Source organism: Petaurus breviceps, unplaced genomic scaffold (genome assembly GCF_028583685.1).
Source record: "Petaurus breviceps papuanus isolate PSGF00001 unplaced genomic scaffold, PetGlider_PUasm1.0 90977, whole genome shotgun sequence".
Taxonomy (NCBI): domain Eukaryota; kingdom Metazoa; phylum Chordata; class Mammalia; order Diprotodontia; family Petauridae; genus Petaurus; species Petaurus breviceps.
This window is the reverse complement of record NW_027187391.1, coordinates 33,827,736-33,844,527: the sequence shown is the minus strand read 5'-3', so window position 1 is coordinate 33,844,527 and position 16,792 is coordinate 33,827,736. Positions and strand designations below refer to the sequence as shown.

The window sequence follows — 16,792 nt, the reverse complement described above, 5'->3', positions numbered from 1 at the left end:
ACACACACACACACACACACACACACACACACACACACACACACACATGCACGAACGCTATGTGACCTTCGGCAAGTCACTTAACCCCAACTGCCCTACCTTCCTCCTCTCCAAAAAGGAAAAATAAATAAATAAATGATGAATATAAATTTAAATATGCCTTCAAAATATTTAAGAAACATTCCATTAAACTCCTAGTTGCTAAAACACCTTTTCAGACAGGTTTGACAGCCAACAAGAAACTATCTTATAGTTTCATATATCTTATGTTTTATATCACCTACATGTACACACACACACACACACACACACAATGTTATATTATGTCCCTAAAAAGGGAGTTTTTCCTTAAGAACAATGGTCTTTTCTTTTTCCTCACAAGAAATGACATGTAGAGTGACATGTGTTCATCCAAAGTGGATAAAGTCTCCATTTAGGTTCACCTAATATGAAAACTATCACCTTAATAATTTATCATCTGAGGGGCAGCTAGGTGGTGCAATGAATAGAGTGGAGTCAGGAGGACCTGAGTTCAAATCCAGCTTCAGACACTTAACACAAAACTAGCTTGTGTGACCTTGGGCAAGTCACTTAACCCCAATTGCCCTACCAAAAAGCAAAACACAAAACAAACAAACAAAAAATCAATGATCACTTTGTTCTTTCTCTCTATTAAGTATGCTTCCTTATACATAAAATGTTTGTAGTCACCAATTACTTGTTATGCAATTACATTTAAAACATGCAAGAAACTTTGAGGTCCTGAATGAATGCCATAAAAATCTAAAATAAGAGTAAAGACTAGATAGTATTTCTTTTTCAGTAGCTGAATGAAAATGCAAGCAAAAGCTCTGATTACTCAGTTAATAAACGCAACTGCATGTTGAGATCTCTTTTTTTTTTAGGAATTTTAAACTGCCAATAAACTCAAATCTCTTCTCTTTATAAGAAAAAAAAAATACTTACAACTTTCTCTTCTGAAGAAAGTATACCCTCTACAGTTACTATCTGGTACTGCTTATGCTTTAAATTTCCTACAAATCTCCAGAGCTGTTTGAGACTGGTGCCCTCAATGTCTTGTTTTAATAGTTTTTGCATTTCCCGAGAAGGACAGCCTGGGTCAAATATTAGTAAACAGAGGGTTCTGTTCTTTCTCTCTTCAATTCCAATAATAGTTCGGCTGTGTCCTAAAATCAAAATAAAATAACTATTAACAAAGTTATTGAATATTTTATCTACATGTGTTTTATGATTTATATTATTTGCTCCAGCAAACCTGGACAATAACCAATATATGATATATAACTTATCTGTATACAATACTGTATTTTCTTTGTAAGACAATGGAATTCTTTTACTACTAATATGCTTCCCCTTGTTTTTGTTAGTCAATTACCTTTCATTTTCCACCATGAAAATGGAGGTCTAGAAAGACCTACTCAAAAAAGGGGTGGGAATAGTTACAAACCAGCCTGGCCACCAAACATTCTGCACTGTAATTAAAATGTCACTTGAAATGTCATCCTAGAAATATCAGACAAAAATGTAAACTCAGCACTAACCTTGATGCTGTAGGTAGATGGGAGGTTTGGAGGAGCATACTACCTTTGGACCGCCTTCTCTGCCTGAAGAATAGTAGTTCAATATCCATTCAAATAATCGAGGGTGCGTGCCCGAAGGACCAGTAGACTTGTGAAAATCAATAATTCGACACCTATAAAAATTCAGTGAAAAAATGCTCAGAAAAGCATATATTGAAATATATGTATACTCACAATTAGTAAGTAGAAACAAAAAGTCCATAAATTTACTTTTATCTGCCAATGTTTTTCCAAGAATAAAATGATGGTATTTTAATTGCTGTCAGAATAGAAGTTATGTTGAACAAGTGGCTATCTGTAAAGCTGTCTGTAGCAACTCACATTTAAATAGTTCTTTAAGGTTTCCAAAGAACTTTCCCTACAAGACTGTGATATTGATAGTGCAATTATTATTATCATTCCCATTTTGCACATGATAAAAGTGAGGTTCTAAAAGGGTAACTCCATGGTCACATGTCTACAAAGTATATGGGGCAGGATTTGAACACGTGTCATGAAGAAGTCTAGCACTCTTTCTGCTACTTCACCTTAGACTCAATTAGCCTCACTTAATAGTAATAACAAATTAGAATAATACCCATATAATCTATAGGAAGAGTCTTTTAAAAAGTTTCATCTGAAGCCTAAATAACTCTACAAATAATTGTAATGGGAATGTAAATTTAAAGATCTTCCCTGCCCCTAGGCTAAAGTGCACCTGAAGTCTGGGGAGGGAGGCTTGTTTTTCAGTAGATACTTCTTGATTGGCCAGTGGGTCAACAAGGTTGTTACATTCTCTGAGCCAGGAGAAGGCTATATAAGCCCTGATGTGTAGCTTTGTTTTGGGCCTCACTTCGAGATGTGTTCTGTGATTTGATATGGATTCTGGGAAGCCGTTGTCCTGAGCCCCCCGGCTTTGAAAAAACCCAGATGTTGACTGGGTATGGATGTAATGGTTGGACAGTTTGAAATCTGTCTACTAGATCTGTTTCTGTCTTGATAATTCTGTCTGTGTACTTTGAAGTTCGGGGTGCTGATCTTTTCCCCTGAACAAGGTAAACAATATATGTCTGACTGATTAAAGTAAGCTTGTTAACCCATTTTGAGTTGCTTTTCTTTATTAAAGCAGATCCAAGAACCTGTATTGGCAGCAAACCCTGAGGAAGCTTGGGGTGCTTGCCGCTACAATAATCTATGCAGAGTTTGGGATAAAGCTTAACTTCCAAGTTCTTCAAGCATGAGGTCTTGCCAAAGAGCAATGACAATTTTTATTCTCCCAATTTAGCTATTAACATCAAGCAAAAATGCTCACATTTGACTGCCAAACTGCTAAAATTGCAACAAAAGGACATAAGTAATAATTAAGAGTTGTGAAATTATTGTAGGCTATGCCTAGAATCTAGCCTATGTTTTAACAATTAATATTCTCTCCCCTTAAGAGAGGTCAAACTATCAAGCTTGAAATAAAATTTTGAGAGTAGTAGTATAAATTTCAATGCCTACATGGCAAGTCCATCAACAACCACAGTATCATCATCATAAATTTACATTCATACAAGTGGTTTTGTCCATAAATGATCTTCCACACAGATTGTTTAAAAGTGAGAAAAAAATCATTCTTTTGGGTTGGGAAATTTAATTGCTGGGAAAATATTTGTCATTTTAGAAAAATTCCATATTTTAGTATTGCCCAAAATAATATAATTTAAGAAGCAAAGGGCGGCCCTTTTTGAATGACTGATCTCTTGTTGAAAGTACAAAAGCAATGACAGCACGAAAAGAGAAGCTGTTGTGTAAAAGATAATCAAATGAAAATACTCCTCTTTTTTCAAAATTATTTGTAAGTTCAGTTGTATGACATAGTGTATATTTAATATGTATAAACAGAGAACCAAGGAAAAGACAAAAAAATATATAATCTAATGGTCATTTAAATTAACTAAATTTTAAAGTATGATTCTAAACATGTAGTACAAAACTGTGCATTTTATCAATTTATAACTTAAGAATTATTTTCATATGTAATTTCAATTACAAAAATAACTTTAAAAATTAAGTGAATGACTGAAGAAGTAAAACATAAAAGCAATGAAATAGTAAAAGAAAAATAAGAAATTACAAGGGTTCCTGTTAACAGATACATACTTCAGCCTGAGAGAAGTTAGTAGTGAATATATTTCACATGCTCCAATCCAGGCTCTTGTTCCCTGTAACTTGTTGTTGAGTTGAGAGGCACCCTGAGGATCAAACCCTTCTTTCCATGCATCTTCAATCATGGACTGAATTTTTGGAATGCAAGGAATTGACATATCTGAAATTATGTTAATAATGTACCACATATTATAAACACACATTATGAATGGCTGAATTATTAAAATATTCTAGTTTGTTGCTTTTAAAACTACAAACAAAATAATAATATTTCAGTTAGGATGCACTAAGTGATAAATATCTGGGGAATCAGTCAAAATTTCAAAAGCATAATTGCTCTTTTGTATAGTTATAAACCCAGAAACACGAAGTCTATTCCAATTCTGACAGTTTTTATTTCACTTCTTTTTCTATACACTAACATTTAAGCTTTGTAGTAAAAGCATATTCCAATCCCTCTATATACCTAGTGATCTACCCCCAATGATGCCAGACATCTCAATATATGAAGTACAGAACATATATAATCTCTGAAATGTTTTTTCCTTTTCTCTTAAAGACCAGCCTTACCCCCAAATCATTCTGGCTCTCCAAATCACTCTTGCTCTCACTGACTGACATTGCAATAATAGGTCCCAGGCCAAGCCCTACCTGGTCAGCGTTTGGGCCCAATTTGGCTCAGGATCAATGTAAATAGCAAGGGTTCTGTTTTGCCCAGACTCTGAGTCTTCCCCTCCCAGATGTTTTTTTTTTTTAAAGAGGCTATTCTTTGCCTTGTTTCTTTCTTTCTTTTGCTTTTTGGAGAGGGGAAGGTAGGGCAATTGGGGTTAAGTTACTTGCCCAAGGTCAAACAGCTACTTTTTATGTTAAGTGTCTAAGGTCACATTTGAACTCAGGTCCTCCTGACTTCAGGGCCGGTGCTCTATTCACTGTGCCACCTACCCACCCCTTTGTCTCCTTTCTTATCATTGAATAGGCTTTGCCTCAGGCAAACAGACAGACTGAAGACCTTGGCCTGAAATGGCCAAGGTTCCCCACTGCATCTTGGGCCATCTCCAGTTGTCCTGATCTGTATCTATCTGGCCACTGGACCCAGATGGCTCTGGAGGTGAAAGTGAGGCTGGTGACTCTGCACAGTCCTCCTTCATTCATATGTCATGGCATCACCTCCCTGATATCATGGTCCTCTTTGAGAATGAAGGGCAAACACCAATATTAAAAAAACACTAATTACATGTTAACCTGATTACTGTATCTATAGCTAGCACACTTTAGAATGTAGAATTGACTTAAGAAAGACATAAACAAACTTAAAGGCACCTTTTTTGTTTGTTTAGCCACTGAGGTTCTTTACCTTAATTCCCAGTGGACTATAACTTTATAAATAAAGATTTCTGGGTGGTGGAATGGGAGCTTGGTCTTTGGGATTTCCAGTTAAAATTTTCACAGACCTCAGCCAGGGCCACAACAATAGAACTAATAAATTTGCAAAGTAAGCCACTGGATCAGTCATATTCTCCCCAACCTTTCCCTTTTTCTTCTCTTCTATATTCTACTCTTCCAACCAATTCAATTCAATTCAAAGAACTCAAACCAGAGATATGGGATCAGAAGCAACAGTAAATATCTGCCCCTACTAATCACTGCATAAGAACCCCTTGGATGTGATAAAACTTGGTGAAAAATCACTAATATGTCACAGATGACCCTTATTCTGTATATAAATAGGAAGTTGGGGAGCCATTTTTGTGCTTTTTCCTCATAAACCGATTTAAGGATGTCAGCACTTAAATGCCACAGATGGTTGGTTTAAGATTAGATCTAGAAACCCAAATTAAAAAAAAAAAGTCTTCCTAGAAATGCTTGTTAGAAAACCTATTGTGCTCACATTTGTCTCTAGCTCTGATCCTTTATCAGAGGCCTTGGCTGACTACAAAAGTATCCACCAACAAATCTAGCTAGGATATATTAAGCTTATGTGCTGCCTATCTTTAATTCTATGGTATAGTCTCTGACACAAAAATCATTCATTTAGAAAGTATTTGCTGCTAAACAGAGAGGAAAGTGAACAGGAGACCTTGAATACCTTTCCTTCCCCCTTCTTACCCTCTCCAACCTCCTGAAAACTCCAAAGTAAGAAAAGCTATTATTATAAATATTTGTACAGATCTTTCTTTGCTAAGCCACTAACTGCCTCCTAAATAACATGTATTTCACATATACTTGAAAAGATAATGGGTTCAGAAAGACAAACAATATTTTATGTACCATTTAAGCAGTCCTTATAAGAATCATTTCGCAACAGAGATGAAAGCAGCATTTGAAAATTTCTGTAGCCACAACCCCAGCCTTTGTCTCCTAAAGATGAAGAAAAATGGTCGACTCCTGTGGAAAGCCACACTCGCCTCACCTCTCTTGCTTCATTCTGATAATGTCTATAGAGGGCTTCAATTATTCCTGAAGTAGGAGAAAATAAGATGAAAAGGCTACATAATACCATTCTAGAGCATAGTGATTTTTTTTAGAAAGAAAGAAATCAAACCAAGAAACAGGTACTGGTTGAATGCCTACTAAAGGCACAATACTAAATGAAATATAAGTGTAAGACATTAACTACGTATTTTAGAATTCTACAAACAATGAATAAGATTAGGGAGGTAACACACAGAAGAGACAATTAGAATTCAGCTTCAAAATAAACAGTATTTTCAAGATTCCAAATGTATAAATAAAAAAATTTCAAGTATTGGCTAATCCAATAACCATTCACATAATTACTTTTCAAAGAGCCAATACTATAATATGAAAGCCTCTTACTCTTCAGAACAGCATAAAAGGTTATTTTCCTTTGTGCTCTGAGTTAAAGCAATACAATATTTACACAAATGCCACCAGGATAATTTTAAAAAGCAAATATTCTTCACACAATCTTATTGCTTATAAAAACTGTCTAAGTATAGGCATCGATCTAAGCATACCTACCAAAATTTTTTAAAGTCCATCTAAAAATCAAACTCCCTCTTAATCCTCTGAAATAGGATCGAAATACCCACCAGAAGTCCTTGTTTTGCCATCATCTACGCCAAAAGCCAATGATTCCAGCATGTCAGCTTTCCTTTTATGAAACTCCATCGGCTGCATCCTTCCTCTGCGTACTTCAATTTCCATATTTCTTAGCTGCTGCTGTTTATAGCCTCCAGAATTATCTAAACCATATTGTCTCTATTGGAAATAAAAATGTATAACTTAATTATTTGATTCATCTAGGTCAACATAGATGAAAGTAGGTGGATTAGACAAAAATCCTAGCTCTTTCACTACTGATGTGACCACAGGCAAATCATTTAGCCTCTCTGGGCTGTAGTGTGTAATCTGTAAAATGAGAGGGATAAACTAGATTATATCTAAGGTCCCTTCCAGCTCAAAATCTATGATCCCATGAATGATGATGATATTATTTAACCTATTTGGAAATGTACTATTTAAACAGCGTTATAAAAGGCAGCATAGCAAAGCTGAAAGAGAATGGACTTCAGAGCCCCTGAAAACTTGGGTTCAAGTCCTAACAACCTTATTTTCTTTGGACTGTGGATAAGTTATTTTCACTTCTCACTGCCTTCTTGGAACTCTTAAAGACTAAATTTCAGAGCAGTTACCAACATGACTTTATAAAGTTTTGTTCCCTAAAGCAATAAAATCAGTTTCAAAGGAAAAAGGGAAAAAAATTAATAACAGTAATAATTTAAACTTATATAACATTTAAAAATTTAGAAAATACTGCCCCCAACAACCCTGTGAAGTAGGTATTACAAGTATCATGATCTGAATTCTACTTCTACCACTGAATAACTACATGACCTTGGCCAAGTCATTTAACTTTTTCTAGGCCTCAATTTCCTCAGATGCAAAATGAGGAAAATGAACTGAATGACCCATAAGGTCCCTTCAAGCTCTAAATCTATGATCCTATGGTGCCATTTTACAGGTAAAAAAACCGAAACTCAGGGCAATTAAAAGATTTCCCAGGGTCACAAAGCTATTGTGTGAGATGGGCTTAAAAACCCAGGTTTCCTGACTTTAAGTTGAACTGATTTAGATCCAGTTTTATTTTATTAAATAAATTTATTAAATGCCTACTCTATCCTAGGAACTGTACTCAATGCTAGGAAAATAAGGACAAAAATGCCTTCATGAACATAAATTCTATCAGGGAAACAATATGTACACAGACAAATACTTGTATATCTAAATAAATACAAAGTAACTGGTGGGGGGAGAGCACAAACAACTGGGCAAAACGTCTTATCGATGATGTGGCACATGAGCAGACCCCTGAGGGAATGTGAGGGATATAAAGGCAAGAGATAAGGAAGAACATTCTAGGAATGGAGGCTAGCCTGTGTAAAGGCATGATGGAAGGAGTTAGAATGTCATATGTGGGGAAGAACCAGTGTGGCTGGAATTTGGAGTTCATGAGGAATCAGTAAGCATTTATTAAGCACCTGTTATGTACCAGCTACTGTGCTGAGCAAGTGATGTGAAATCAGTCTAAAACAAGGATTCAAACCTGGGGTCCATGAAACTTTTTTTTTGTAATTTGATTTCAATATGATTGGTTTCCCTTGTAATCCAGTATTTATTCTGTAAATTTCAGAATATCATTTTAAGAAGAGGTTTGTAGATTTTGTCAGACTGCCAAAGGAATCCATGATACCAAAACACCTGGTTTAGGTTGGAGCCAGATTGTGAAGGGATTTAAATACCAGATACACACACACACACACACACACACACACACATATTTTATATGTATTTACATATTTTATATTTTCCTACATGTACATTTATATTTTTATTTGATATATTTATATTTTATTTTACATGAAATAGGGAGCCACTAAAGTCTCTTATGCAGGAGAGTGAAATGGTCTGCACTGTGCTTTGAAAATATCATTTGGCAGATGTAGGAGTAGATGAGGACCTACACTAGGGTGGTGGCCAATGAATGTCAAAGAGAAGTGTGGAAACTAGGAATTCATTGGATAAGGGTGGTGAGAGAAAGCAGAGGTTCAGTGCTGACTCCAAGGTTTCTCTCTGAGTTTACCTTTGAACAATGAAGAAATAGTTGAAGAAGTATTGAATGGTTTTAGGGAAATGATCCTCCAGAATGTTTTGACATTTTAAGTGGCAGCAAACTTACCTAAATTCTATTGCTATGTTTAATCTTATTGTTGAATCATGTCTGTTGCTTGGAAATGCTATTAATTATAACTTGAAAATAACTTGGGGAAAGAGATTTTCAAAGGCACAGAAAAAACTCTGTCCTGTTGTACTTCTCACTAAGCAGAGATGTTTAGAATTAGAACAATTCACTGAATAAAAATAGTTTCTGGTAGACTAGTGCTCAAAATGCAGATTGCAGTTTTTTACCCTCAACAATTACAATGACCATATGCAGGTTTTGATTTATAAGTCTATATAGTAGAGAAGATTTGTATCTTTAATAACAAGGAAAAGTTAGTCAGGAAAAATGGGTCTATGTAATATGATAGATTAAGAGCCACTATATTGCATTTGAAATTGAGGCTGTCTATATCAGTGGTTTTCGAAGTGTGGTCTGTGGTCTTTATGAGTATCTTTGAGGTCAAAAGCATTTTCATGATAATATCAAGATATATAACCCACATAAACAAAAACTTGTTGGAGTCCTCAATAATTATTTAAGACTGCAAAAGGGTCCTGAGACCACAAAGTTTGAAAACTGCTTATTTAGATCAACCTTCCTCATTTTATAGATGAGGAAACTAAGGCTCAGTCTGTATCTGCAAAGGTATTGTTTACTACTATTTTTTTCATTGCAAAAAGTATTACAGATACATTCTGGTTTCATTTAAGTTTTTTTTTTTAAAGCAATTGGGGTTAAGTAACTTGCTCAAGTTTACACGGCCAGTTATTTCTGGGTGTGGTGCTAAGCATCTGAGCCCGGACTCGATCCCCAAGTCATCCCGACACTGGGGCCAGCGCTCTTACTCACGGAGCCACCTGGCTGCCCCTTTTCAAAAGGCTTTTGAGGAATGAATTCTAACTACCATTTAAGACCATTCCATGGCAAAATGTGTTCCAATTTTCACACAATCAATATATCTTTTTTAAATTTTTATTTTATTTATTTTTTTTAAAGCAATCGGGGTTAAGTAACTTGCTCAAGGTTACACGGCCAGTTATTTCTGTGTGTGGTGCTAAGTATCTGAGCCCAGATTTGATCCCCAGGTCATCTTGACACTGGAGCCGGTGCTCTTACTTGCTGAGCCACCTGGCCGCCCCTCACAATCAATATATTTGAAATCTTTTTATAAGCTGGCAACTTCCTATGTTTATAAAAGTTGCATACTTATATAAGGTAAGGAAGACAAGGGAATAACTAACCTTTCTATTTTTACATACTAGCAGTCAATTATTTTGCATATGAGGAAATTACAAGAGAAAAAAGTTTTTCCAAACTAACACAAAGTTGAGATTCTTTAATGTCCTATAAGGAATATTGGCAGAGACTATACGGTATACTTTTGAAAAAAATCACACTGAAATAAGTAGTTTAAATTTATACCCACTCCAATTTCATCTTTGTCTGACACAATATTATACAAAATACAGAATTTCGAAAAAAACCAAACAATCAACATTTTTCACTGAAAATATTCCTTAGGTTACTTAACCCCGATTGCTTTAAAAAAAAAAAAAGAAAATATTCCTTAGTAAGATTTTAATAATTCAAGGGGAAATAAACCACAACAACTAGCTATCAGGAAACCTGTGTTTTTGTAAAAGCTCTGCCTTGAGAAAGACATGCAACCTCTTTCCATCTTCTTCAACTGCCCTTACATGTAAAGTGGTTGTGAACCCTTTTAAAGGGGCATTACAGGTTAAGGTACTTTGAAGAAGTCAAAAGCATTCAAATTTTAGAAGGTATACATTTTTAAAAATCCAAATCTAAGTATCATGTACATTTTCTCCATACCTGCAATTTTTGGAATTCTTCTATTTCTTGTCTTGACCCCTCAGACATTCCCTGTCTGTCTTCTTCTTGCTGGAGCTGACGAGCCAATTCCAGGTCACTAGAGCCTTTATTCACCTCTGGGAGTATAGTTTCAAAAGGGCCGAAGACAAAATTATTAATATAATAATAATAAAATGTCTCTGACAGTTAATTATTAAGTTTTATTTTTTTAAAGTAGGATAGAATTACATTACAATTTTAAGTAAAGTAGTTTTGCACGGAACACTGAGCCTCAAAACATCCCTCTGAAACGATCAGGTATCTTCCACGTATGGAAATATAATAAGATTTTCTTACATAAGTTGATAATTGTTATATTAGAATTGAAAATCGGCCAGGTAGCACAGCAAGCAAGAGCACCGGCTCCAGTGTTGAGAAGACCTGGAGATCGAATCCTGGGCTCAGACACTTAGCACCCACCCAGAAACACCTGGCCGTGTAACCTTGAGCAAGTTACTTAACCCCAATTGCTTAGGGGCAGCCAGGTGGCTCAGCGAGTAAGAGCACCGGCTCCAGTGTCGGGATGACCTGGATCAAATCCGGGCTCAGAAACAAGAAAGAAACTACCTTTTGAAACCATTATAGCAGGGAAAGAGTTCATGACCAAACAAGAGATGGAGAGGATTGTAGAAGACAAAACTAAAATTTTAATTAAAATTAATTTTTTTAAAAACAAAACCAAAAAAGTTAAATATTTTAGTGTCTACTATGTGCAGAGCACTGTGTGTTTAGTGCTGGGAATATAAAGAAAGGCAAAAGGCAGTCCCTGCCCTCAAGGATCCCACAGTCTAGAGACAACATGCAGACAACCCAGCGCAAATAAGCTAAGTATACAATAAACAGGAAGTAATCAACAGAGGGGAGGTACTAGAATGAAGAGGGATTGGGAAAGCCTCCTAGTAGAACAGGTCTCTACATTTTCATGGGCCTCCTGAAATCCTTTGACTGTACAGGCCTGTTGTAGAAGGCAGAATTTTAGCTGGGATTTGAAAGAAGCCAGGGAAGTCAAGAGTTGGAAATGAGGAGATACAGAATTCCATGCAAGAATTTGAATGCTAAACAAGATTTTATATTTGATCCTGGGGGTGATACTGAACCAAGGGAGTTTACTAGGAAGTGTGACACATTCAGATCTTCCCTTTAGGAAAACTACTTTGATGGCTGAGTAGAGGATGGCCTGGGGTAGAGACCTGAGGAAAGCAATCTAACTGGTAAGTTATTGCAAGTCTAAGAATGAATGAGGAGATGAGGGCCTGGACCAGGGTGGTGGCAGTAACAAAGGAGAGAAGAGGGCACATTTGAGAGATGTTACAAAGGTAAAATTGACAGGCTTTGGCAACAGATTGGATATGAGGGGTAAGAGATAGTGAGGAGTCAAGGACTGTGTGAGCCAAGGGGACCAGAAGGATAGTAGTGCTAGCTGTAGTAACAGAGAAGTTTGTAAGGGGAAAAGGATTTGGAGGGAAAGGTTAGGATTTCCATTTTGGACATGTTGAGTTTATTGTTGCTTAGATGTCAAATAGGTAGCTGGAGATGAGACTAAAGGACAGTAGTATGGTTTGGGATGGATATGTAGATTTGAGATAACTGAATCCATAAGAGCTGATGAAATCACCAAGTGAAATAGTATTGAGGGAGAAGATGGCCCAGGACAGAGATCTGTGAGATACCAATACTGCATAAATGCAGCTACAATCAGAAGAGAGTTAATAGGAGGAAAAATCATGGCAGCAAGTTTTTTTGATAAATATTTCATTTCCAAGATAGGAATTAAGAACCATTCTCCAACAGATAAATGGACAAAGTATATGAACAACTTTTTTGGTTCCATATTTTTCTTTTTTTCTCTATCTTTAAGGTATTTTCAAAGTCTTCTACTTTATTATATTTTTGAAATTTATATAAATTTCACTTAATTTTTCCTTTATGAATGTTGATGCTGTGGTAGAAGCAATATTATCTTACCCTTCACTCCCATTTAGGTTCAGACAAGTTTTCCTTAAAAGGTACTGAGACATTCCTCAAGACTGCATTGGCTCAGAGGACTAACAGGATATCCTCATTATTTGAGTCCAAATAGCTATGAGGATCTGGGGGTGGGGCTCTAGGAGGCTTGGCTAGTGGATCACTATAAGTAAAGCACACAAGGGAGCTCTGGTCCACGGAAGGTATACTCAATATGTAAAGATCCCTTTCCTGCTCTGGCTAAGTAAATTTCCTTTTGTTAACTGCTGAATAGCTTACAAGTGTCTCATTTTGTTCCAACATTGATAATAACTGATTGGGAGACTATCCTAAATCAAGCCCGGTGAAGAATATTTTGCCATTTGGTAAATATATGTTTAGTATTGATATTGTTTCATTGAGTATAGTTTCCCAGTTTATTTCTTCACATGGTGAATTTTATTTTTTGTCTTGTTTGATAGCATGATTCCAACTCCTTTTTTGGACTCACTAGATAATATAAGAAAAATGAATTATGCAAATCTTTATTTTTTAGATGTATGGATGTGTGTGTGTTGTGTATGTGTGTGTTTGATGGTAACTGGGGTTAAGTGACTTGCCCAAAGTCACACAACTGATGCCATATTTGAACTCGGGTCTTCCTGACTCCAAGGTCAGTGTTCTATCCACTGTGCCACCTAGTTGCGCCTTAGATGTATTTTTAGTAAGCAGCAAAATTAAGTTTTGTTTTTTCATCCATTCTGCCATTTTTCATTCTATCTGATCAATCACATGTAAGGTTTTTACTGCCAGATTTGGGCTTTACTTTTTTTGGACTGATTTTTATTCCTTTCCTCCTTTAATTCAGCACTTTGTCGCTGTCAGTAGTTTTGCCTACACTACTCTGATGCTAATGTATTTTAACAGGCTCCCCCACCTTTTCACCCCACAATAGCTTACCTTCCTTATCCATATTTGCTTGAATTTACTTAAACTGCAGGATTTCTCTTTGTATTTATCTCTTTCCACTACTGTTTGACCTTTCCCAATCTAAATAAATGTGTAAGTCAAAAGAATTCTGCTTCCCAATTTTTTACCTTAAGCAAATTATTTTGAGATATCCTTTTCTAAGGAGTTTTCATTTCATAGGACCACAAAGGCCAATAAGACTAAAGAAACTCTAGCAAAGAGTTATTAAATATCTATGGTGGGATCCAAAACTCTATCTACTATACTATGCTATCTTTTCCAAATCACCTTCACAAGTCCTTTTCCTTCCATTCATATTCTTCTACTCCTTTCCCCCACATTAATTAGAGTAGAAGCACCTCTACCATAAGACTCCAGGTAATCATAACCTCCAGAGAGGGTTAGTTATAAAACTTATGATTTCAGTTTCCACTCTACTGAAAAAAAACAAGAAATTTCATAAGGATCATAGGAAATAGAAGGAAATTTGGAGAAAATCTAAGTCTAATCCCTTCCTTTATAGATGAAGAAACTGAGATCCAGAGAGGTATCCAAAGTGAGAATATAACAAAAACTCCCTCTACAGTAAAACTACTTTATGGTCAAGCTGAGCAAAATTTACCAAAATAAAAACAATGACCAAAGCACAACAAAGCAATAAGTAAACAAGCTCCCTAGTAAAATATTAGCTAAACCAGTAAAATGCCAGGTGGCTGTCAACCCAAATCTAAGCACTTTCCAGTCCTTGTCTTATCAAATGCTACAATGTGTAGAACCAATCCTGAGCTTTTCTATTGTTGTACATTGTGATTATTTTGTGCATATTCCCTGACTATGAACTCAAAAGCAGAGAGTTTCTTATTATTTTGAAAGTCCTACAGTTTAGTACAACATCCTACCTACAGAAGGTCCTGAGAAAAATTAAAGAGGTAGATATACTTAATTTAGTTGAGACTATTTAATAGAATAACAATCTCAGTCTTTGTTTTCAAAGGGAAGAAATCATACCAAAGCTTTGAAAATTATTTCAAGGGGCAACAGATAAGATATACCCTGGAAATACTTCCCCTACATAGTCTTTTTTTTTTTGGCCTTTTGGAGGGCAATTGGGGCTAAGTAACTTGCCCAAGATTACACAGCTAGTTTTTTATGTGTGTGTGTTAAGTGTCTGAGGCCAGATACTTCCTGACTCCAGGGCTGGCCCTCTACTCACTTAGCTACCTAGCCACCCCTCCCCTAATATTCTTAGAAAGTAGGCCAAATATCCATCTTTTTTTTTTTTTAAGCAATTGGGGTTAAGTAACTTGCCCAAGATTACATGGCCAGTTATTTTGTGTGGGTGTTAAGTATCTGAGGCAGAACAGATCCCAGGTCCTCCCTCCTGACTCCCTGCTCCCCTTTCCCCCTGCTCTTACTCACTGAGCCACCTAGCTGCCCCCCAACTATCCATCTTTGTTAGTGCAGTTCTAATAGGTGATACTAAAAGACAATGTTCTTTCCAAATCTCTTTATCTGAAATGATTAGATCTTCAACCTTTAAGAAAGTTCAATGTGGGGGCAGCCAGGTAGCACAGCTAGTAACAGCACCAGCCCCAGAGTCAGGATGACCTGGGATTGAATCCAGCCTCATACACTTAGCACCCATCCAGAAACATCTGGCCATGTAGCCTTGAGCAAGTTACTTAACCCCAATTGCTTTAAAAAAAAAAACAACAAAGTTCAACGGGGTATCTGAGTTAAGTACTACTACTGAAAAGAGATAGCCAGTAGAGAAAGAAGCAAAACCAGTCACTAACTCGGCAGTTCTCAAAGTATGGTTCATAGACCCCTTCAGAGTCCCGAGACCCTTTCAGGGAGTCTACAAGCTCAAAAATATTTTCATAACAAACATTAAGACATTATTTGCCTTATTTAAATATTCTTTCTTTTTCCAACTAATCTGTGTGAGGCTAGACTTTCTTCATCCAAATAATATATCACAAATCTAGTCATCTTTAAGACATCAAAGAGATTTACAAATACACATACATATATGCTACTCTTCTCATTTTTTAGAAAAGTTACTTCTCAGAAAAATGTTATTTATGTTAACACTAACTATGGGTTAGTTAACATGGGTTTTTACAAATGAACATTGTAAAAAACATAACAGTTTTAATTTCTAACACAATAAGTGTCAATAGATATAACTTGAAAAAACAAAAGTCCTTTGGGCATCCTTAATAATTATTGAGAGTGTAAAGGAGCTCTGAGACCACTGCTCTAACTCAACCATTTCTACAACCTAACTTCCGAATAGATAGCAGAACTATACTTTTAACAATCCATTCAAAAATCAGTAACATTTATTAACTGCCTACTATGTTCAAGGCACTGGAGTAGCAAAGATAAAACAAAAAATAAGTCTGCTTTCAAGAAAATAATATAGTTGTCTCTTGACATTCGTGAGAATGAGAGGCGCAGGACCCCTGTAAATGTGAAAAATGATGAATTCTAGGCCCCACCCCAAATCTTTATTTTTAAAATTCTGATCATACACAAAACTAGTAAAACACCACACTGCACCCATTAAAAAAGTATCTTGCACTGTATGCAGTCTTTGTAGCTGCAGATGTAGCTAAAACAAGTGCTTCATGGATCTGGAGACAAAGAGGAAGCATTCCCAAAGACAGTGCATAGCCTATAGTTCTTAGTTCACTGACATTTTTAACAAAATCTGTTTATAATAAATTTATGTATATAGACATGGAATTAAATGATAAAATAGATTAATAGTATATAGTATTCGTGAACTTATGACTTACAAAATTTTTAAATTTTTCTTTATATACACATGTTGCCTGCAGTTTCCCAGCACACTACAAATCTCTGAGAATTCCCATTTAATTATCAGTGATCAACCTGCGAATAACCAAAGCCTCAAATGTAAAATCTGCAAATGCAGAGAAATGGCTGTATTTTCAAGGGGAACAAAACATATAAATAAGAATATGCATGACAATATGAAAAAGGAAAAAATATTCACAACCACAGGCTTCAGAAAGGGATTCTGACAAATAATGCTGACATTTGAATAAAACTAGGGTCTCTG

The 16,792-nt window shown here is 35.9% G+C and overlaps 1 protein-coding gene across 6 annotated transcripts in view; it reads right to left on the bottom strand.

Moving 5' to 3' along the window:
- ZUP1 (zinc finger containing ubiquitin peptidase 1) overlaps positions 1-16,792 on the bottom strand; it is a 43,967-nt gene that overhangs the window by 6,495 nt on the left and 20,680 nt on the right. For all 6 annotated transcript variants that reach the window (XM_069076995.1, XM_069076990.1, XM_069076989.1 and 3 more), the window contains 6 exons: positions 10,750-10,865; positions 6,785-6,953; positions 6,000-6,188; positions 3,726-3,891; positions 1,563-1,714; positions 967-1,187 (listed from right to left, as the gene is read on the bottom strand). In XM_069076995.1, the coding sequence (XP_068933096.1) occupies positions 967-1,187; positions 1,563-1,714; positions 3,726-3,891; positions 6,000-6,188; positions 6,785-6,953; positions 10,750-10,865 (1,013 nt within the window). The remainder of the gene's footprint in view (positions 1-966; positions 1,188-1,562; positions 1,715-3,725; positions 3,892-5,999; positions 6,189-6,784; positions 6,954-10,749; positions 10,866-16,792) is intronic.